This window comes from Verticillium nonalfalfae (assembly GCF_003724135.2).
Source record: "Verticillium nonalfalfae strain VnAa140/NRRL 66861 chromosome Unknown scaffold_115, whole genome shotgun sequence".
NCBI classification, from domain to species: Eukaryota; Fungi; Ascomycota; class Sordariomycetes; order Glomerellales; family Plectosphaerellaceae; genus Verticillium; species Verticillium nonalfalfae.
Genome location: NW_021167340.1, coordinates 23,365 through 44,089, shown reverse-complemented (window position 1 = coordinate 44,089; position 20,725 = coordinate 23,365). Strand labels below are relative to the sequence as shown.

Below are 20,725 nucleotides of genomic sequence, written 5' to 3'. Positions count from 1 at the left end.
CTGTTCCAAGATCTATAAGTGATGACAGGCAACATGTCTGCTTCTGCTTACAGCCGATCTATTCGTTCTCTGCGCCTTTTCATCCCAACCTGCATGTCACAGGCCTGGTATAGAAGACGCTCGAGAAGGCATGGCTCGCCGCATCATAAGTCGTGTCTTCGATTTCATCCTCTGGGGAGATGCTGTAGCGGGCGGGATTTGGGAAGAGGCGTGTTCATATGCAAGTCTTGCTAGGGCCGATGACTTGCATCTTTTGAGCATCTGTCCTGGCCGCTTCTTTATGAAGGTGAAGGCGAGGTGCCCAGCAAGCCAGGTACCATGTAGTCCTTGTTGTCAGCGCCACCCCCACAAAAAGCCAGGGCAGCCACATCACTGTAGTATGCCGTGGCTTGGAGGAAGCGGCCCCAGCAACCAAGCCAATTAGGAAACACTGTAAACATGGCTCCCTTGCCCCTCCACTCCTCTCTCTGCCCGGCCTTGACCGCAGGACGACAAGTCGCAATATTCCCAACTCGCATCACTCACTCGACAGCATTTCCCAATACGGCGCCACCGCATTCTCCAAGCCAACTTACTCCCTCGACTGCTGTCAGTAAAGGATATTGCTATTCCAGAGGTACGAGACTAGCGCTGACCTGGAACATCAATCGCCTGGCTAACCACTGGAATGAGCAGCCATTCGAACACCCCCCCCTTCCGCACGACAACATCACTTTCGACCGCTGCACCACGACCGCCGGCGTCATGAGCCTTCCCGTTCACACCATGTCAGTACCACTCCAGCAGCGCCAACATGACCTTTCTTCAATACCTCAGCGCGCGGACGGGGCTGATGCCCATCCCGCCAGCAGTGCCTGATGCCCCGCCTGCCTACTACGAGGAAGAGGAAACCATCATCGAGGCCCCGGACCTGCAGTGTCCAGAGCCCGTCTTGATAGTGGACGCTGACAGGATTCACGACGACAGAAACGCGAGGAAAGCCCGCCAACGAGCCACCATTCGAGGTGGCCCGAACAATGGCCTCGCCCTACGACAGTATGCCGAGGCGACCCTGGGTGGCGGCAGTCTGCGCAAGGCCGTGAAGCTCCCCGAGGGAGAGGACGAGGATGAGTGGCTTGCGGTCAACAGTGCGTCCAGGTTGCCTTATACTGGAAGAGCGCGAGGAGAGCGCGGCTGACAGCTGTCCCAACAGTGGTCGACTTTTACAACCAGATCAACCTCCTCTACGGGGCCATCACCGAGTTCTGCTCGCCCGAGTCGTGCTTTCCGATGAAGGCAACAGACGAGTTCGAGTACCTGTGGCAGGACAACGAAAACTACAAGAAGCCGACTAAGATGTCGGCGCCCGACTACATCAACCACCTGATGACGTGGGTCCAGAGCACCATCGACAATGAGAGCATCCTCCCCAGTCGGATCGGTGAGAGCCCCCGCCCTGTGCTCGTCAGGAGATGGTATGGCCGCTAACGTTGCGCAGGCGTCCCTTTCCCCAAGAGCTTCCCGTCGCTGGTGCGTCAGATTTTCAAGCGCATGTACCGTGTCTACGCGCACATTTACTGCCACCACTACGCCGTCATCCGCGAGCTGGGGCTCGAGCCGCACCTCAATACGAGCTTCAAGCAGTACGTGCTTTTTGTGGACGAGCACAAGCTGGACTCGGGTAAGGACTTTTATGGCCCGCTTAGTGACCTCGCCGCGAAGATGATTGAGAGCGACTGAGCGTGCTGCATGGAAGTCGGAGTCGGAGAGCACAATGGCAAGACGAGATCAAATGAGAGACGGGATGCGACATGAATTAGAGGGATGGGTCTTTGGCTGCTTTGGGGCGTTGGGTGTTGTTCGTCGCGTCGACTGTAATGAAGACATGGTTTGGGATCAGCCGGCATGGTGCAGGCATTTGGGTTGGTCTCAATTCAGGCGCAATTGTGATAACACTGTACCTTTTTATTTTTCTCACTTCGTCAGCGGCTGTCGAATGCATGCTGGGCAACGATGCCCTGTTCGTCAGACCGTAACCCCATGACAAGAAAGAGGGAGTGATGAGCACCACCAAAAAGCAATGCGCCAGGGCAAATAGCAGGTGGAGAGAGCGACACTTGGCAAAAGCTGCTGCCAGCCGGCTGCCAGTGACCGTGGTCTAAATCTCCCTTGCCTTGGCAAGTCGATGCCTCACATCGGGTCGGACAGGATCAGGCATCCATTCTCCCCATTGCCGAATTGAAACCTCAACCTTGGAAAACCGCGAAAGCTGCCCACGACCCCCATCCTCTCCGACCCTCGAAAAGCCCACCCTCCATCAACCCACCACCCCCTCTCAATACCGCCGTCATGCTGTCGAGACAAGTCCTCCGCGCCTTCCGTGCGTCAGCCCCGGTCGCCAGGCCCCTCGCCGCTCGCCGCACCTACGCTGCCGCCGCGTCCTCGTCCGAGATCGTCACGCCCCCCATCTCCGTCTTCGGTATCGACGGCACCTACGCCACTGCCCTGGTACGATTGCCCATTCTCCTCTTGCTGTCCGAAACTCGGTGCGGCCCCGACTGCTCAGGTCAATTGGGGCCTCGAAGCCGCGGCGCCGCGGCGACCTGCGCTGCAAGCGCTTCACCCCCCCCCCCCCCCCCCTCCCAAGACGACGACGAAAGAGAGTAAAACCAGTTGACAACTAACGTTTTGAGCACAATAGTACACCGCGGCCGTCAAGACGTCGTCCATCGACCCTACCGCCAAGGCCCTGACGCAGCTCCAGGCCATCCTCAAGAAGGACGAGAAGCTCATCGCCATCCTCGACGCTCCCACCCTCAGCGCCGACGACAAGTCGGCCATTGTCGCCGAGCTCAAGAAGCAGGCCGGCGGTGCCAACGACACCGTCAGCAACTTCCTCGCCGCCCTCGCCGAGAACAACCGCCTCGGCATCCTGCCCGGCGTCTGCGAGAAGTTCGCCGAGCTCATCGCCGCCGCCAAGGGCGAGGTCGAGCTGATTGTCACCTCTGCTCAGGTATGTCCGATTATTCTCTCGTTTTCACTCCTCCCCTACCATGTCCGGGGTCGTCTCTTTTCGGCGCTCGCGCTGCCCATGTTGAAGTCGACCCCAAAAATTCCTTTCTCCGAGCGCGACACTGACGGGCAGCAGCAACTCGACAGCAAGACCCTCAACCGCCTCGAGACCGCCGTCGCCAAGTCCCCCTACGTCGGCCAGGGCAAGAAGCTCAAGGTCACCAACCAGGTACGTCACGTCGCCAAGACAGAGATCCCTCTACGCAGTCGGATGCACCCATGTCGCCGGCACGGCCCCGGATGCATCCCTCCTTGCGCATGCCGTCGCCCTCACGACAAAACCAAGAAGCTAACACTGGTCCCAGGTCAACCCCGAGATTGTCGGCGGTCTCATCGTCGAGGTCGGCGACCGCACCATCGATCTCAGCGTCTCCTCCAAGATCGCCAAGATGAACAAGCTCCTCACGGACAACCTGTAAAACCACCACCACGTACCACCCCCTTAACCCAACCAACTTTATTTTGTGTGTTTCGCCGGGTAATTGGAGACGCGGGCGCGGAAGGAAGGGGGCAAAAGAGGCACCAGCGTCAAAGAAAAACATGGTCCCTCCTTCCCACCCTCGACGTACCGGGAATCATGAGGCAGAGGCCGCGGTATGCGTCGAGCAGGTCCCGGGGTCCACGATGAGAGGATCGCCCACCTCCCCCCGTCAGCCGGCGTGTCGGGCCTGCGCTGCCTGGACGCTGGAGGGCGGGATTGTGCATATGTAGTAGTTTGTGGTAGAAGCACGCATTTCCTACAGCCCATGGCTGTTTCTCGTCCGACGTGCTGATTGATACTGTGTGCTCCATGTCTGGCCGCTTCTTTGCTGAGGGACTTTCCTTCACGGTGCTTAAGATCTGGCCTCAGGCCGCCCTGAGAAGGGGAGATCGGCTGTCACGTCCGAGGTCTCGCATCAGTTACGAAATGTCGACAAAGATATCGTTTGCTGGATGACGACGTCTAGCTAAAGGGCTCCCCTTTGCTACCGTTGCGTGGCCTCTGGCCCTTAATACCGTGGCATAGTCTCGGCCATCATGTAAGCTGCTGGCTTTGCAGGACACGAATGACGGCACCTTGCGGTGGATAGATGGCCTTTGTACGATGATTATTATATATGCTTCTTTATCCTCTAGGCTTCGTTCTGTAGTCACGTCCATTCTGTAATCGCAACTCTACCCACAGAATGCTTTTTCTATGACCCAATAGTGCAAGCAGACTTTGGTTCTCATCTCTCTCTCATCCCAAGAACCCATGCAAAGAGATGCGTAACAGAAATAGAAAAATGCCACCATGGCTGTCATCAGGGAGTTGCCTCATACTCATCATGCTGCGAGTCGGTGGCTCCTCCCTTGTCGTCACGGAACCGCTCCAGCTGGCTGTTGATGTACTGGTGCATGTGCTGGTCGGCCTCAGCCGTTTCACGCTCACGTTCGAGGTCATGAGTCGAGTTGCCGAGAGAGTCGTCGCCATTGATATCGTTGTCAAAGTCACTCCTTGCGTCAATAGATCGTGCCGTAGAGGATCGGCGAATACCACGAATCGAATGCACAGATCCGCGACGGCCTGTGTTCCGTGTGAAAACGTCATCAAAGTAGTGCGCCATGCCCACAGAGGGGGTGCGTGGGGTGTGAGGCAGACGGCAGTTGGTTCTATATACTCGTTAGTACTTGCCTGGTGAGGTCACAGCAATGAGACTTACCCTGTGTCGTGAATCATGCGCGCCATCAGTCCAGTCCAGCCACACTGGTGCGTAGCTCCGAGGCCGCGGCCAGAGTCACCATCAAAGAACTCGTAGAACCAAAGGTAGTCCCTCCAGTGGGGATCAAAGTCTAGCGTGTCATTGCCGTCATTGATGCTTCTGCGGCCATCGTCGTTGCGGGTCATGAGATGCTGCAGACGATGTTGGATCTCCTCAGAGACGTGACCCAGATGCATGAAGTCACCGCTACCGGTGGGACACTCAACCTGGAACTCGTGGCCATAGAAGAGGAAGAAACGCTGCAGCGACTCGACAAGCAAGAAGTTGACGCAGAGCCAGATAGGGCCTCTCCAGTTACTGTTGCCACCAAAGAGACCACTGTCGGAGTCGCCAGGGACGTAGCCGACAGAGAACTTCTGTCCGTTGACGTCCATGGAGAAGGGGTTCTCCTTGTGGTATTTGGACAGGGAGCGGATGCCGTGCTCGCTGAAAAACTCGTCCTCATCAAGCATGCGGTGGAGAATCTTCTCCAACCTGTCCTTGCTAACAATCGACAGAAGGATCCTGTTGCCCTTGCCACGCTTTTGCAAACTGGCCATGTTCCGCTCCGCCATGTCGGGACGATTCTCGATGAACCAATCGACACGCTTCTTGAAAGATGGGAGTTTGTTAATGAGCTCCGGCTCCAACGTCATCGTTGCGTAAAGGGGGATGAGACCGACGAGCGAGCGAACCGGCAGTTGCTGAATCCAGGGACCACCCCATGAGATGGCATCGTAGTAGAAACCATCTTCATCGTTCCAGAGCGACTTCTCGTCCTTATCGCCTGTCCTGAAAGTCATGGCATCACTGATGAAGATGAAGTGCTCGAAGAACTTGGACGCAATGTCCTCATATGTCCGCCTGTGCTTCGCCAGCTCAAGGGCAATGTTCAGCATGCTCAGGCAGTAGAACGCCATCCAGCCAGTACTGTCCGCCTGCTCGAGGGAACCGCCTGTCGGCAGAGGCTCAGATCGATTGAACAGACCGATGTTGTCGAGGCCGAGGAAGCCTCCCTCAAAAACATTCTTGCCCTCGGAATCCTTGCGGTTCACCCACCAGGTGAAGTTCAGAAGCAGCTTCTGGAAGACACGCTCCAGGAAGTCGAGATCCTGACGGCCGTACAGCTTACGCTCAATCTTGAAGGTACGGAAAGTGGCCCAGGCATGGACAGGCGGGTTCACATCACCAAAGTTCCACTCATACCTGCAAGCGGTTAGAGGCAGGTCTTGCGGAGGTTGGATGGGTAATCGGACTTACGCAGGGAGTTGTCCATTGGGATGGCAGTACCACTCGCGAGTGAAGAGATCGAGCTGCTTCTTCGCAAAGTCGGGATCGATCATAGCCAACGGGATACAGTGGAAGGCACTATCCCAAGCAGCGAAGAACGGGTATTCCCACGAATCGGGCATCGAGAGAATATCGTCGCAGTGCATGTGTTTCCACTGGGAGTTTCTGACGGCTTTCCGGCCAGGCGGGGGAGGCGGCTGCGTAGGATCGCCGTTTGCCCACTGGTCCCAGATGAACAGATAGTGCTGCTTGGTCCACATCATGCCGGAGAAGGCTTGGCGCTGGATGTTGCGCAAATCATCAGCCATGGGCAGCGGGCTGATTCTGTAGTAGAAGTCGTCGGCATCGGCCACACGCTGGTCCATAACATCGTCGAATTCACCCTCATCGAAGTAGGGCAAGTCCTTCTTGGAGAATCGGAAACGGACCACGGCGCACTCGCCAGGGTTGACACCGCCGTCCTCGTTGAAGTTGAACCAAGCGGCGGCTTTGGTACCGGTCTGAGCGGGGTTGATGGCCTTCTTCTCGCCATTGACGATGTACTTGTGGAAGGCGTCCTTGACGTAGGGAGTCTTGTTTTCTTGCTTGTACAGAGTCTCAAAGTTGGTGTCGTTATCGGTGAACATCATCTTCGGGAGAACATCCTCACCACTGGCGCCGACGCCGGGAGAGGGCGACATGGAGAGGAAGCGCTCGCCGAGGGAGTGATGCTTGGACTTGACTTGATTCTCGCCGTGAATGCCCAGAGAGGGCTTCTTGTCCTCGGGCTCGCGGCCCCAAGCCCAGGTGTTGCGGAACCACATGTGCGGCACAATGTGGATGGGCGCCGGGTCGGGTCCTCTGTTCCAGGCAGTAACTCGGAAGAGGAGTTCGTCGGGGTCATCTGATTCCTTGGCCGTCTCAATAAAAATGTCCCAGTAACGATCTTCGTCAAAGACACCCGTGTCGATAATCTGATACTCATTGTCCGCCTTTCCGCGGCGGGCGTTCTCAGCCAAAAGGTCTTCGTAGGGGAACTTCTTCTGGGGGTATTTGTAGAGGAACTTCATGTACGAGTGCTGTGAGGTGTGAGCTTTACGGCGCTGCATGGGAGGGAGTGTTTCGAGCTTACGGTCTAGGGATCCAATGTTAGCTTTTGTTGATGACAATCACGATTGTCTCGAGCTTTGACTTACCGGCGTGTTGTCGACGTGGAAATGGGCCTCCTTGACACCTTCGCCATGGTTTCCCTGGGGGTTTGAAAGACCAAACAGCCTCTCCTTGAGGAAACCACTGCCAGCTGGGTTAGCAAGGCGTCCCAGAGACGACGTGCTGCAGCGTAGTAGGAGACTCACTCCTCTTCGTTCCAAAACGCAAATGCGATGTTCTGGAAGCCATGTGTATCACAAACACCCGAGATGCCGTCCTCGCCCCATCGGTAGGCGCGGGAGCGCGAGTGCTCGTGGCTGAAGTCTGCAGAGCGGTCAGCGTCCAGGGCCAACCTCCAAAGCAAAAAGAAAAGTGACGCAAACACGGCGGTACGTACGACTCCAAGCATCGCCGTCAGGGCTGTAATCCTCGCGCACTAGATCGTACCGTGTCAGCAAGGTCCAATGGACGAGGCTCTGTACGCTGGGGGCCTCGACAGGAGGAAGCTCTCACCGGTGGCCCACTGGCGCTCCGCGACATAGGGACCCCATTTCTTCCAGTACTTCTCCCGCTTCCTGTCCTGGCCGAGACGCTTCTCCTCCTCGGTCAGGTACTCGTGGCCGTCAAACACAACCATGATGTATTGCTTCTGAAGGTCAGGGTGACGAGAACGGAAGCAGAGGACTACGTCGAAGGGGGGAAGAGGGAAAAAGACGGTTGACGAGAAAGATGTGCGCCGGGGACTGGCGAGGTAGACAGAGGAAGTCCGCCGGTCTAGCCTGTTCGAGCCTGCTAGGTCACGTCACGACACGTTCACGGCGATAGGTCCAGAGGCTAATCGTGACACAGGTGCAAGGGGAAAGCAACCAAGAGAGCGGTGGGTAGGGAGGATTGGAAAAGGAGATGGACGGGCAGGCACATGGGGATTGGTTTTAGCGATGGAGGGGGAGAGAAAGCATGCAGTAGCACTTGGGTAGCGGGGTGAAGTTTGCCCAGACCCCAGTTGCATCTCACGCCAAGCTCGAGCTCAAAGCTCGATGGTGTGGGTGCGCCTGTTCTTGTTCCTGCTCCTGCCGATTCTACTCCCTGCTCCCTGCTCTGCTACTCCGCTGAGCCTCCCCCGGGGATGGGAAAGAAAAGACCTGTCAGATACTTCCTGCCCACCGCAACTGCAAAATGCGGTCCAATACCTGGGTTGGGAAGCACCATGTAGGTAGGTAGGCAGGCAAGGTAGCTTTGGGGCGCACCCGGCCACTACCTCCCTGGTACATGCCTCGCCGACCAATCCACGGCAAAGCTTCCGGTAGCGCCGAGTATTCTTGCGATAGCCCACCTGCCCCCTGCCCCTCCGCTAAGGAATGCAGCAATGGCATCGAAGACAGCTTGCTCCGAACATGACGTCAGGTACCTCTAGCGCCAGAGATACGACACCGACCAGCTGCTGAAACCCGCCCGCGTCCAATCCAACCCGGTTCGACTTTGGTGTGCAGGGGCGGCCTCCTCTGCGCTCTGCGGGCCCCGAGCACGGCACCACAAGCCACCTGCGATGGATTTTTTTTTTCTGTATTTCGCGCTGCACTAACACCGGCAGGCATGCTCATCGACCGGGCTTGGGCAGGCACATCCCCTCTGAAGTGCGCCACACAAGGCCACAAGCCAGGGCCGCGCCATGGGTTGACAAGGGACGGACGTAGGTCCCACCCATCCATCGTCGATACCAAGACTGCGATCGGCGATGCACCTGCTAGAAGCCAGAAGCTACGAAACGTGCTTGTCACGCATGTTCACGCCTTGTCTGCCACTCGAGCGTGAGCCAGTCAGCCAGCCTGCCAACCTGCCAGCCCTTCCGTTTGGACACATCCCAGAGCCGCAGAGCCTCGATGGAGACGTTACAGTGGGCTGCAAGTTCCATGTGCCCATGCCACCCTTGCCTGCCCGTGCTCTTCACCGGCTCGCTGTTCCCAGGTCGCTAGCGATTAAGAACCTCCTAGCGAACCGCCCCCAGGAAGCCCGTCGCCCGGTCTGGACCTCGCTAAATAGGCGTCTCTGACGACATGTGAGGAGCCATTTTCCGAGGAAGAAAAAAAGTGCCATGCTGTCGAAGGAGGTTCAGAAGAAAAGGATTGGACGCCGAGGACGCCTTGTCCGATCAAATTGCTCTGTGGGATATCTAAAAGCCATCTTCTCGCTGTCGGCGAGCCCTGCCGGCCGGCATCGCGAGAATACAATCGAATGATGAGAAAGAAAATATGCTGAATCCATATGTACGAATCTCACAGTCAAACTTCTTCCATCCACATGGCCGTCATCAACTCATACCCTCGTTGTCGGCCTATCCTACTTGGCGAACCATGGAAACTTCTTCTTCGACAGGTCCGATGGCCCCCCTGTTGTGCTCTCCACTTGCACACTGCGCTGGTAAATCTCCTGCACAGATTGTTAGTACAAAATCAACACAAGCGTCGCAGTGATTCAACATACTTCATCGTCTGTGGGCATGCGGCAATCCAAGATGAGCTCCCGAGCTGATTCCAGCTTCGTGAGATTTGGGTAGGCTGTACTCTGACTCTTCATGATGGGCAGCAAGATTTCGCCGAGAACCTCGAACTTTTTCCAGTTGATCCGATCGCTGTCCGTGCCAATAAATGTTTTGCTGCCTTCTTCAGCCGAGACCAGATCTCGACGATGCAGAGGGATGTACGGGATCCGGGGTAGTGGTGAGTTCTCCCACGCCAGTCTGTACGCAAAGTGACTCTTCTGCGTGCCCATGAGGATGCCCAACTTAGCAAACGCCCGCTTCCTGTCCGGCGGCACCAGCGCCCAGGTCTGTGCCAGCCGATGCACTGCAGTTCCGTTGATGCCAGCCAATACCGCTGCCAAGCCGCTGTAGTTGTTCATGCGTCGGAGCTTGCCCGCAACAGCCATGAACTTTTCTAGCATCTGTGCTCGGTGCTTTGGCTTGTCTCTCAGCAGGATCAAGTTTGCTGCCCATTTTGCTACATGGTTGAAGTGGTTGATCATGCGATTCACGTTCTTCAAGCTCTTGCACTTGGCGCGCTGGTCAATTGGCAGGCTGACGTGCCGGACGAAATCTCGAATGCGAATTGACGAGAACATGACCCAATCAATCCGCGTCATTTCTTCGGCTATGTCGTCTTCGGGAATGTCCATAAAAATATGATAGCGGAACTTGTTCATGGGCAAGACGTCAGTCGGTTCCATGGTGGCAGCCTCCCTCTCATAGTCATCGAAGGACTGCAAAGAAACAAAGCTGTTGACCCTGTCGACCTGCAAGATGTCGGAACTGCCAGATGGTCTGTCGTCGCCCATCTTGTCGTCGTCCAGATACAAGCTGCTCACGCCGACAGAGATGTCCGACATGGAGCGTGACGCTTCCTTGGACAAAACCCGACTGGCCGCCTTGTCAGCGACGTCATCTGACTTGGCCCAACCGGTGTCATCGTCTTCCACCACGCTATGTTCGAGATGCTGGCGGATCTGCCGCGCTGCAATGCAGAATATGGGTTCTGTGGAGAGATGGCGTATGAAATCCTCCAGATTCCGTCGCGTGGCAGGACGGGCGAAATCCCCTGGATACAAAGATACCCATCGAGCCACAACCTCAATAATGCGAAGCTGAGTGGCTGTCTTGGTCAGGTGGTGCGCCGTCTTGTCGTCCCGAACGCGGTCGAGCCTAATCAGTATAGATGAGAAGAGCTCGCCTGGGGCGGCAAACTTCCGGTAGAGGCATAGGAACACCTCGAGAAAGTTGTGATCGGCTCTCGACATCTTCAACGAGATCAGCCGATCGACGAGCTCACCAAATGACACGCCGGCGGCAGCCTTGGCAGGCTTATCAGAGAGAGCCTCGTCATTGCGTTGCAGGATGGGTATGTCATCGGGGCTGTTGCGTGATTCGGCGTCTGATTCGTCCATGTCCAAGAAGGAGTCGTTCGGCGCTCGGTCTAGTCGAATTCCAGGCGTCCGGAGCATACTCGAGACGGATTGATTGAATTCGTCGCCAGAAGGCTCTGCTGCGAAGGTCGAGGCGCCCGGTTGGGCATTGTTGAAAGCGGCCAGTCGGGGGCTTCGGGACGATGGTCGGTACTGGTCGATAGGCGCACCACGCAGCAGGGACAGATCCGAGCTTGCGCGGCTGTGTTTGCTCTGCTGGCTGAGGGGTCGATTGGTGGGTGCGTCGAGTGTGTCGAGATTAGCAGTGGATGCCGCGCGCCGACGCGACGCTGCCGGCTCAGCCCCTTGAGGATCTGCCTCGCGAGTCAGTCATGGTTCGCTAAGATGGTGAGACGGTGGCATCCTACCCTTGCGGTTGGCGACTGCCGCCTTGACCACTGTGTGCAGGCAGGCTCGTGCTCTTTCGGGCGCGTTGGAGGAAAGGTTGTAGGTAGCAACGCATGATTTGAACAAGTCATGATTGGCAACGAGCTGCGTGTCGACCTGGCGAACGTTGCCAGGGTCACATTTGTTGGCGACGAGGACGGCCGGAAGGCCGGCTTTGGTCAAAGCAGCTGGGCGGTCATATCAGTTACATGTCCAAGAGCTACAAAAGGGGAGATGAGGAGAGGGGGTCGGCTGTTGTACCGATAGTTTCGGGGAGTTCCTTCATTGTTTCCCCCTTGGTAACATCATATAATATTAGCGCGCCATCGACGCGAGGCACGATGTGACCGTTGATCTGTTTTGGCCATTGTATGGGATGGGCCGGGCTCATGTCGAAGTATTCAAGATCAAGCTCGAGCAGTGTGACGCCAAAGGTCATGTTATCGACGACGAGGCGGACGCTCGAGGCATTGGAGATTGGAGGGCGCGAGAGGCCGAGAACGCGCTGGATATAGGAAGATTTGCCGACGCCAGTGGCACCGATGATTCTGTGTTCCGAATCGCGTCAGCGGACTCTGGATCCTTGAGTGAGGACGGCGAGGGGAAGAGGAGAGGTTCTGCATGTGCAGGATGACGCACGCTATGTTGAGACTATCCATATTGGCTGAGTTTGGTTGCTGCATAGATAGTGCGGTCAGCGCCAATCATGCGAGTGTGCCTGAATGCGCGTGGCAGCACGGCGTACCCAATGAGGTGTGTGTCCGATAGTTAGGGACTCTCTTCGAGGTGGCGGCCAGCGCTGGTCATCAGAGTCGTCATCGCGGATCGGGGTCGCGTCGTGAGAGGATGGGTCGGATTCGAACAGCTGCAGGTCGCGTATGTTGTGGTCGTCAAATCGCTGGAAGAAGGGATCGTCAACGATTGATGTGAAGGAGTCGCGGTAGCTGTCGGGGACGTCGGCTGCGAGGACAGAGCGGTCTCTGGGACGAGGTGCGACGGGATCGACAGCAGGGGGCGCAGCGGCGGGTCGCGAGGGAGGAGCGGCGGGGGCGGATCGGTGGGCGGCTTCGCGGTCGAGGCGTGAGGAGGACCGCGGAGGAAAGCCGGCGCCTTCTGAACTCCTGTGAGTCTGGCGGGTTCCTTGACGATGGTGGGCCATGGCCGCGACCGTTGCGGGAGGGGGGAGGGGGGGAGAGAGGTGCGGACAGAGCGTGCAGAGGCAGATGGGGAGAAGGACAAGGGCAGATTGGCACGTACAAGAGAAGGGGGAGAAGTGAGGCACACTGGTTTCTCTATTGAGGGAGACCAGCTGCAGGCCGTTGGTGGTGGGTTCGCCTGACTAAGTGATGTCAGGATGGGATTGAAGTCGGTCGGCGACGCAGAGCCTCAGACAGCGCAGGATGGGTGGAAGCCCTGGTCTGGTTAGATCTCTTTGGCGGTCCAGAACTGTGGTTATGGTTGTTGGGTTCCACCTATGCGCATACGGGCTTGGTTGCTTGCTTCCTGGCCTGCCAGACCAGGCCGGGCCGTGTGGGCGTTGAGATGTGACGGAATGGCGGACGTCAAGCTGGGGGGGGGGGTTCGCTTTCGAGGGGGGGCAGGGACCAGTCCGGCACCGCGCGAGAACTTTTTTTTTTTGGCGGCAACTGGAAAAGGGCGTGGCAGTGATGTCGGGGGCGCCTGTTGATGCGTCTCGACTTGATTGTGTATCGCCAGGGCCAAGGGTGCCGCAGAAAGCAAGGTGTTCGGTTGAGTAACAGGGAGACGGACTGTGTCTGGTGCGGGTGCGGGCGAGTTGCAGTGCACCCCGAATAGGCACTTCTGAGACTAGGGGACCAGTCGTGGCCCAATTGCGTCGGGGCAGAAGGGGTGTCGTCGGCGAGGAGGGGGGGGGGGAAGGGGTCCGGTTGGCAGTTGCGTGTTCTCAAAGGGTTCGTGGCGCCGCAGCCGTCACGACGACAACAAGTGAGACTCGACGAACAGGCGCTGGGATGGATGCGAGGGGCAGAAACACAGAAAAAAAGGGAGAGGATGTGTGGTCCCGAGCAGATTGGGATAAGAAAAGGTGAAGGCGGAGAAGCGTCGTCGCCTCGCATTGAACTGGGTACGAGGGCAGCAGGTAGGTAGGTATATCAGGTCTGATGCGGTCAGGGAGCTTGGACTGGACCGATGTTCCGCTAACGAGTCTCCAGCAAAACGACGGGCACTTTTTGCCTGAGTCGGGAGGTTCCTGCCTGTCTACATACCTACCTACCTGCCTAGGTAGGTACTTTGCTGTCTATCTAACCCGCCTTATCAACTCCTGCCTGCCATGACCATCGGGCCAGGCAGGACCTAGGACAGGTGTGTCGCACTGGTCATGCCTCACGTCTCGCGCTTCGTTCACGTTCATGCCAAAATAACGGACCCGTCCAATGATATGCTGTGGTGTGACGGCGACCCCTTTTGCCTGGCCGTTGGTGGCTTGGACTAGCCGATGAGGTAAGGCTTCTGTCGCCTTCCGTTGGTGCTTCCACCTGAGGAAGGAGGTCTGAGTGGCAGTCTTGTCTTGTCATTTCACCTTGAGTCTGCAGGTGCCATCCGACGTCATGGGGCGCGGCAACCCTGTGTTGCATGTTTGCATGATGTGCTACAGTGAGGGGTTCCCGCCGGCCCCGAGGCAATCTACTTTGCGGTTTCTCTGAAAGCTGGATAGGCAAGTCCCTACTAGGAGGCAGATTCTCAGCAAGAGAAGCCAGAGAACGTATCGACACGAGCAATCATGGCACATCATAGTGCTGCCAAGACCTTCACGCCCGCTTCTGGCCATCATCTTGCCATTCTCCGCGACAACATGCCCTTCGGCGGGGCACCATGTTCGGTTCATCGGCCTCCCGTTGGACGGCAGAGTTCCCGGAAGGTTATCCCTCCAGTCAATTGTCAGCGGCGTCCCTGCGGTAGGAGGTTTGCCGATGGCCAGGCTGAAGCAGCCTGGGGCGGTGATCATGCCCGGCACTGGTACTGCTACGCTGGAACTGCCGTACCGCCAGGGTGAGCCCAAGGTTTTCGTTAGCTCGTTTACCCCGACCTCCCCGCTCGAACCGCATGGTCGAGCAGAGAGACACAGTCTGAGCCTTTCGACTCGTTTCATACGGCAAAGATTATTGCCTGGTTTAGTTCGGTGAAGTGAGCGTTGGTCGAGCCAGCCACGCCAACGAGGGGGGGAGGGGCAGCCTTCGGATCCGACGTCGGGCGGCAATCGACCGACCCGCACCTCCCACGAGGCGCTTCTCTGGCACGCCAACAGCTCATCTAGGTTTAAACGATCATCGCACGCTGGAGAGAGCTTCTCACCAGAACGAATCGAGAACAAAGAGCACATAGGTCTCGGTCTCGGATGCCCGCTAGATCGCGCTTGCGGAGACCTGGAAAACTCCGAGCCTCAACAGCCTCTAGATCTAGCTTTTAAGCTCTTGTTGCAAGCTCTTGATACCGTGATTGTACCATGCACCCGAATGCAGACGTTAGGAGACACGTCAGTGGCTGCTTCGTATACCAACAATGGCGGTTGGCCAGCACCGAGATCAACGTCAGCTGTGAGAGCCGTCAATTGGGGTAATATCCACCAACATGGCTCCAACATTCGTCCTTCATCTGGCCATGCCCGTATGCGAGACAAGCGCGGGCCATTTCGTCGTGGGTTGTTTGAACTCAAAGATGTGCGACAATGCGAGATCGCTCAGGCCACTCGTTATTGATTTCTCCGTGTATGACCGCAGGAGTGAGTGAGCTTCACAGGTGTAATGATCCTACTGTCGGGTAGCTCGCGGCGTTGCAGATTGATGGCGAGGAGGTTTGCATCTAGTGTTTAACAACAAACGCATCATGACTCTCAATACCAGCAGGCTGCCAGGGCCGCGGCTGCGCTAGTGATGGCCCATCGAAGATTGCGAAGCGCCAGCTTGGGGACGAAGATTGAATCACCAGCGACCGTTGGCAGTAGCTTCAAGCAGAGGCAGCGTGAATCATGGCTCCTGGCTCATTACTCGTTGCTGACTCAAAGGCTTGACTCTAGATCTAGCATTCCACGTGTGCGCTCCGGTGGCGTTGGCTCGTCTTGTTGGCTGCCATGCATACATGACTAGCAGCTGTGCCTTGATACATGCTTCGATGAATGATGGCACCTCGATTCTTCGACTGCTATGGACATCGTTGCCATGTCGCACGCGCTTCAGAGCAGAAAGTCGATCAGGCTTACCTGCCTCGTGTCAAAGGAGCAAGGCCACAGTGTGGTTCTACCATCAGAGCGGCGTCTCGGAAGTTGATCGGCACCAGTTCTGATGTTCTGCTAGCATGTCGCCGGTCTCATCGCGCCATCGTGAGGGCGAGTGGAAACAGTGAGCAGGTCGGCTGCAGTCCGCCCTCGGTGATCGTCATCTCCGTCGTTAGCCATCGGAGGTTTTGTTGTGTTTGTAGATGATCGCCCGGACTGCCGTGGTGCAGATCGATGGCCCCACCCGTCCTCGTGCAGGAGAGGCAAAACCCCCCCCCAGGTGTGGTGGCCACGGCAGAAACTAATTGAGTCGCCCGTTACACAGCTGCACATGAGGACGAGGCGATTTCCAACGGGTGAAATTGGACCGAGGTCAAGAGTCTGGGCTAGGCCCGTCGAACTGATTGCTGAAAAAGAGCGGCTGGTTTACGTCCCCAAGGTCCCGTCATGTTAGCAGACATCACGGAGCTAACTCGACCAGGAGCGCTGGTCTAGCTAAGCCCAGATTCAATAGATAGTCGCTCATGGTGTCCCGAGGTAGCTTGCATTCTCGAGGCCGTGGACTGGCTCTGACCTCGGCTCCCGGCGCGAAAGGCGCAACGGACACGGAGCACGATGGCCGTGCCACGGGCTTGATGGTCGTCTGGTAAGATTGCGGGCGTCGTCGGAAGGGCACCTGTATCTGGTGCTCTCACGCGGCCTCGGAGTGGGATCGACAAAAGCGCAACCAGTGGAGGTTGAAACGTGCCTGTGGATGGGCGTGCTGGAGGGAGCAGGCGTTTTAGATGGCCAGCAGTAGATGACCCCGCCGCCAGGCTGGATACAGCAGAAGGGACCTAGTGAGGACGGGCCAGCGTTGAAATGAGTCCAGGGGTCCTGGGGATTTAGCGCATAGGTGACAGGAGTCGAATGGGGGGGCCAAGACTAAATGTGGTATCGATCAGCTCCGACGCGACTATACACGTCCCCGAGGTCGGTCTCCTGCTGTGGTAGAAGCACGCTCTGAAGCTTGGCGATGCGGGTCAGAGTGTGCGGCGGCTTGTCATGTTCTACCCGCGAAATGATGCGGCCATCATCACAGCTCTACGTGCCTTGGCGTAGGCGATGGCTCTGTGACTGATGTGAAGAGAGCGTCCCGTCCGCGCGAGAGTACTGAGGTGGGAATGGTTTGTGGCTTTGTGGCGCTTCGATAGGGGGAGACCGTAGGCTGGTTCCAGTTGAGCTTTAGTGGCCTTTGCACTGTGGGGGACCTGGAACCTCTGGTCATTTCCTGCAAGCCCCCCTGCGGACTCGCCCAACAAGCGACACGGCACAGGGCAGCGCAAGGTTCCATTGGACGAATGTGTGGTTTTTTCTTTGCTTGCGAAGACCTACCCAGGACCTACCCAGCTACACCTGCCGTCACGCGAGCACCAACCCACTTAACCCATGACTCCCTCCATGCCGAATCGAGCAGCGTCGAGCACTCCCCACCCCACGCAGGTCGCTTCTTCGAGACAACTGTGTCTGCATGTGTGGTGGTGTGCACTGCATATGGTCTGCGGACAGTAAGGTAGGTAGGTACCTACCTGCCTGCCTTCAAGTAGGCACTTGCCCTGCGAGTAGGCACTTGCCCTGCGAGTAGACGAGCAAAGAGACAGAGCGAGAGGTGCAGAGGGATCAATGTTGGCAGGTCCAGATGCAAAAAGCTTGTGAGCCCCTCTCCCTCTCCCTCTTCCAAACCCAACTCAACTCAACTATTGCTTCTGTTTCCCTCGGAGCGGCGCCGCCCATGCTCATCCTAGACAGGGCCCCGTCCAGACTTTGCGCTTTCCCCTCGGATCCACCACCCTGCGTCCATCATGACCTGAGCCCTTGGTGTCCTCCTCGTATCACTTACACACCGTCTCCATCCAGCGTCGTCGTCTACATGGTCTCATGTGAGTCGACTCACCTATGTTACCTTGTTACCTTGGCTTGCTTTGTTCCGCCCGTGCTAATGAGAGACACATCACACGAAGCCCACTTCAAGGCCCCTCCATCCTACCCTTTTTTTGTTCGAAGCGTCAAGGCGGCACAACCTTCCTCGGTGGACCTCCCCTGCGTCGTGTGTCCCACGTTCTGTGTTGTGCGCCGCATTCTCGATTCCGACCACACTCTTGTTATCACGCATAATAACCCCCCCCTTCTCTGTCCTCCCTGCCTCTCGCCTCGAACAGGAAGTCCAATTTCTTCGACTCTCCCACCACCTGCCTATTCCTACAGCTCATAGGCCTCACCTCACCTAAACCAACCCACAAAGCAAACTCGACTTTAAACCGTCACTACCTACGCCGGGCTTCAGGCCAAAAGCTGAACCTCAAACGCTAAAGCGCTCTGGCACATGTGACAGAGACGCAAACCCACCACTGCCACCTCTCACTTACTCACTCACTCGCCCACCTAACACGAAAGCATATCCTGTGCGACATGTTATACAACATGAACTATCCCCTGCAGGACCAGCCCGGTTCTGCCAAGTCTCGCCTGCTGCGCCCAACACAGACAACAGGTCGGCCGAAACCTCGCCTACCGCAGCAACCGTCGCAGCCTGTCCCCTTTGACCCCGAAGACCTCTCAAGACGACTATCCATCGTTCTCGCACAGCAAAAGGCTCATGCCGAGAGGAGGCGCACACCCAAGACGGATTTTGCGCGACACCCCAAGACAGCCCTGAGCCACCTGGCGGCCTCCTCTTCTCATCCACAAGACGCCTTCTCTGCAGGTGCCGTTGCGAAAAAGTCGTCACAACCACCAACAGCCGCCAAAGCAGTCGATTCCACATCACCACCTCTTCAGGATGAGAACGGCTCGTACATTCCCCGCGTCGCCGCCACGCAGTTTGCTCGCACCACGACGGCCGCCGACATGGCGCACCAGGATCTGGCTCACATGTTCTCGCGCAGAGCCATCAACACCACCACCACTACCACCAGGTCCCACCGCTCCGGGGCAGACCCCGGCGTCGCCATGCCGCCGATCCCGCGCCAGCACCCGCTCACCGTCGCGGCCCCAAGCACCATGACGTCAGCCGACCTGACCCCGAGCCACCCGGCGCGCACGAGGTCCGGGGCTCGCACGACGCACGCTCCTCACGACAGAACCCACGATCGCCAGCACAGCCAGACGCTGCAGCGCAATCGCATCCTCGAGGCTGCCACCGCCGCGGGCGAGGCGGGCGACTTGCAGGGCCGCTACCCGCAGAGGCACACCATCGAAGGCCCGATCGCGATGGCGGCCGTCGGTGGGGCCCAGGCGACGGAGGAGCAGCTACATGGCGATGACGCGGCGCGGCGGGTCAGCACAGGCGACCTCCTCGGTAGGCCCCATGCCAACGAGAAGGGAGCCGCCGCCGCCGCCGACGAGCCAGAGGTGCCACCCCATGACGTCAACGAGCACCGCGTCGACTGGACGCAGAGCGACGAGAGGCCGAAGACACGCTCGACGCCGCTGCTGCGCAAGGCCGACTCCATCTGGACGCTGCGCGGTCGGCTCGGGAGCCTGAGCAAGAACGCGCGCGACGACAAGGGGACGCCGGCGGGTGTGGGGGAGTCGCTCAAGTCGCCGAGGGCTGGGTTCTTCGCGCGCTTCAAGGTCAGCCACTAAGGTCCGCGACGAACACAATGACTGAATGCGATACTCGAAAGTGTGGGAGCCAGACATCGGAAAGGATTTAATGATGATGAACGAGCAAGAACAGAAAGGGCACCACCAGATGCCTGCCATTGGCCCCGTAAAACGCCGCCCTATGCCGATGACCAAAATACTCGTACAAAGAGAGGCCTATCCTGAACCCCTTCCCCATCTTCCGAGGCGCCAAAGTCGGCCTCGTTGCGCCACGCTCTCTAATTTCCTGATCACCGGGTATCTTCATCCAACAGCCTCTTGATCAGCTCGGCATCCTGCCTCGTTGAGGATCCGTCTACAATGACGTTCCGCGCCCCCGCGGCAGCCGTCGCCGCCTCCTGTTGCGCAACAAGATGCAGCACCAGCTCTGTGTACTCCCTCACGCCCTCCCCCGCCTCGCCCTCGATCTTGCGCGCCGCCCGTAGCGCCTCCTTTCCCTTGCGGATCCCCACGTCGTGGTTCCATTGCTCCTTCTTCTGGTGCTTCCCGCTCGCGGCCGCGGCCGCGGCCCGCGCCGCCATAACCTGGCTGAAGGTCGTCGGCGGCGCCTCGCCCGGCGGCGGATCCGCCTTGGCGCCAATAGCAAGTAGCTGGTCGGCCAGGTTGGGGTAGCGACGGAAGAGGTACCGGAGCTGGTCTGAGTCGCTCAAGGTACGGAACGGGTTCGGTGGCCCTTCGACAGCCGGCGCAGCAGCGGGCGTCGGTTCTAGGGCTGGAGAAGACGGTTGGGGGTCTGGTGGGTGGTTTTCACGATGGAACTTATTGCAGGGAACGGAGCAGCTGTGCGTGGGAGGAAAGAAAGCGTTGGTTAGCAAACACGTAATGATAATGAAGCATGAGGCCACACTGCTTATGAGATCGAGATGTGAAGTTACAAGGTGATGACGTACAAGGGGAGGCTGCAGCGCGTGCATTTGTATTTTCCGGGCTTTTCGTTGCAGACGCCGCAGAGGCGCGGTTGCGGTGGCGGTGGTGCAATGTTGTTGGCACCCGCTGATTCGCCGTCGGGCGCTTGGTCGGTGGACGGTTGAGCTGTCGTGTCGGTGCCGTTCGTCACGGGCGGGTTCGTGTTAGCTGCCACAATGCCATTGGGTTCTGAAGGCGTGGCTTCGACCGGCGAGTCCACCTCCATGGCTGTCGGATGGGTGGTCCTGGCATCGCCGCCGGCAAGCGCTTCCTCGGGCACAGACATGTTGCCTTGCCCGGCGAAACAGGGCCCTGCAGTCAGTCCTAGCGCAAAAGAAAGCTTGCGCAAGAAAAAGATGCCCCGGAGTCGAGGTGGCCGTCAGAGGAATGT

The 20,725-nt window shown here is 57.9% G+C and overlaps 5 protein-coding genes across 5 annotated transcripts; 3 read left to right on the top strand and 2 right to left on the bottom strand.

Moving 5' to 3' along the window:
* Positions 1-793: 793 nt before the first annotated feature.
* On the top strand, positions 794-1,719 carry MOB1 (Mitotic exit network component; the record flags this gene model as incomplete). Its single annotated transcript, XM_028635154.1, has 3 exons — positions 794-1,127; positions 1,193-1,420; positions 1,478-1,719. The coding sequence occupies 3 exons, from the start codon at positions 794-796 to the stop codon at positions 1,717-1,719; spliced, it is 804 nt and encodes a 267-aa protein (XP_028492264.1).
* Positions 1,720-2,328: 609 nt separating this feature from the next.
* Positions 2,329-3,470, top strand: ATP5 (ATP synthase F0 subcomplex subunit OSCP atp5; the record flags this gene model as incomplete). Its single annotated transcript, XM_028635153.1, has 3 exons — positions 2,329-2,487; positions 2,681-2,992; positions 3,357-3,470. The coding sequence occupies 3 exons, from the start codon at positions 2,329-2,331 to the stop codon at positions 3,468-3,470; spliced, it is 585 nt and encodes a 194-aa protein (XP_028492263.1).
* An 864-nt stretch (positions 3,471-4,334) lies between these two features.
* D7B24_000904 (uncharacterized protein) lies at positions 4,335-12,690 on the bottom strand (the record flags this gene model as incomplete). Its single annotated transcript, XM_028635152.1, has 14 exons — positions 4,335-4,683; positions 4,734-5,978; positions 6,033-7,144; positions 7,238-7,334; positions 7,397-7,514; positions 7,588-7,626; positions 7,704-7,839; positions 9,025-9,145; positions 9,532-9,617; positions 9,672-11,458; positions 11,513-11,719; positions 11,793-12,079; positions 12,171-12,208; positions 12,277-12,690. The coding sequence occupies 14 exons, from the start codon at positions 12,688-12,690 to the stop codon at positions 4,335-4,337; spliced, it is 6,036 nt and encodes a 2,011-aa protein (XP_028492262.1).
* A 5,541-nt stretch (positions 12,691-18,231) lies between these two features.
* Positions 18,232-19,407, top strand: D7B24_000903 (uncharacterized protein; the record flags this gene model as incomplete). Its single annotated transcript, XM_028635151.1, has 1 exon — positions 18,232-19,407. One exon carries the CDS (start codon positions 18,232-18,234, stop codon positions 19,405-19,407), a length of 1,176 nt encoding a protein of 391 aa, XP_028492261.1.
* A 251-nt stretch (positions 19,408-19,658) lies between these two features.
* On the bottom strand, positions 19,659-20,620 carry D7B24_000902 (uncharacterized protein; the record flags this gene model as incomplete). The annotated part of the gene is made up of 2 exons (XM_028635150.1): positions 19,659-20,208; positions 20,319-20,620. The coding sequence occupies 2 exons, from the start codon at positions 20,618-20,620 to the stop codon at positions 19,659-19,661; spliced, it is 852 nt and encodes a 283-aa protein (XP_028492260.1).
* Between the last annotated feature and the right edge of the window lie 105 nt (positions 20,621-20,725).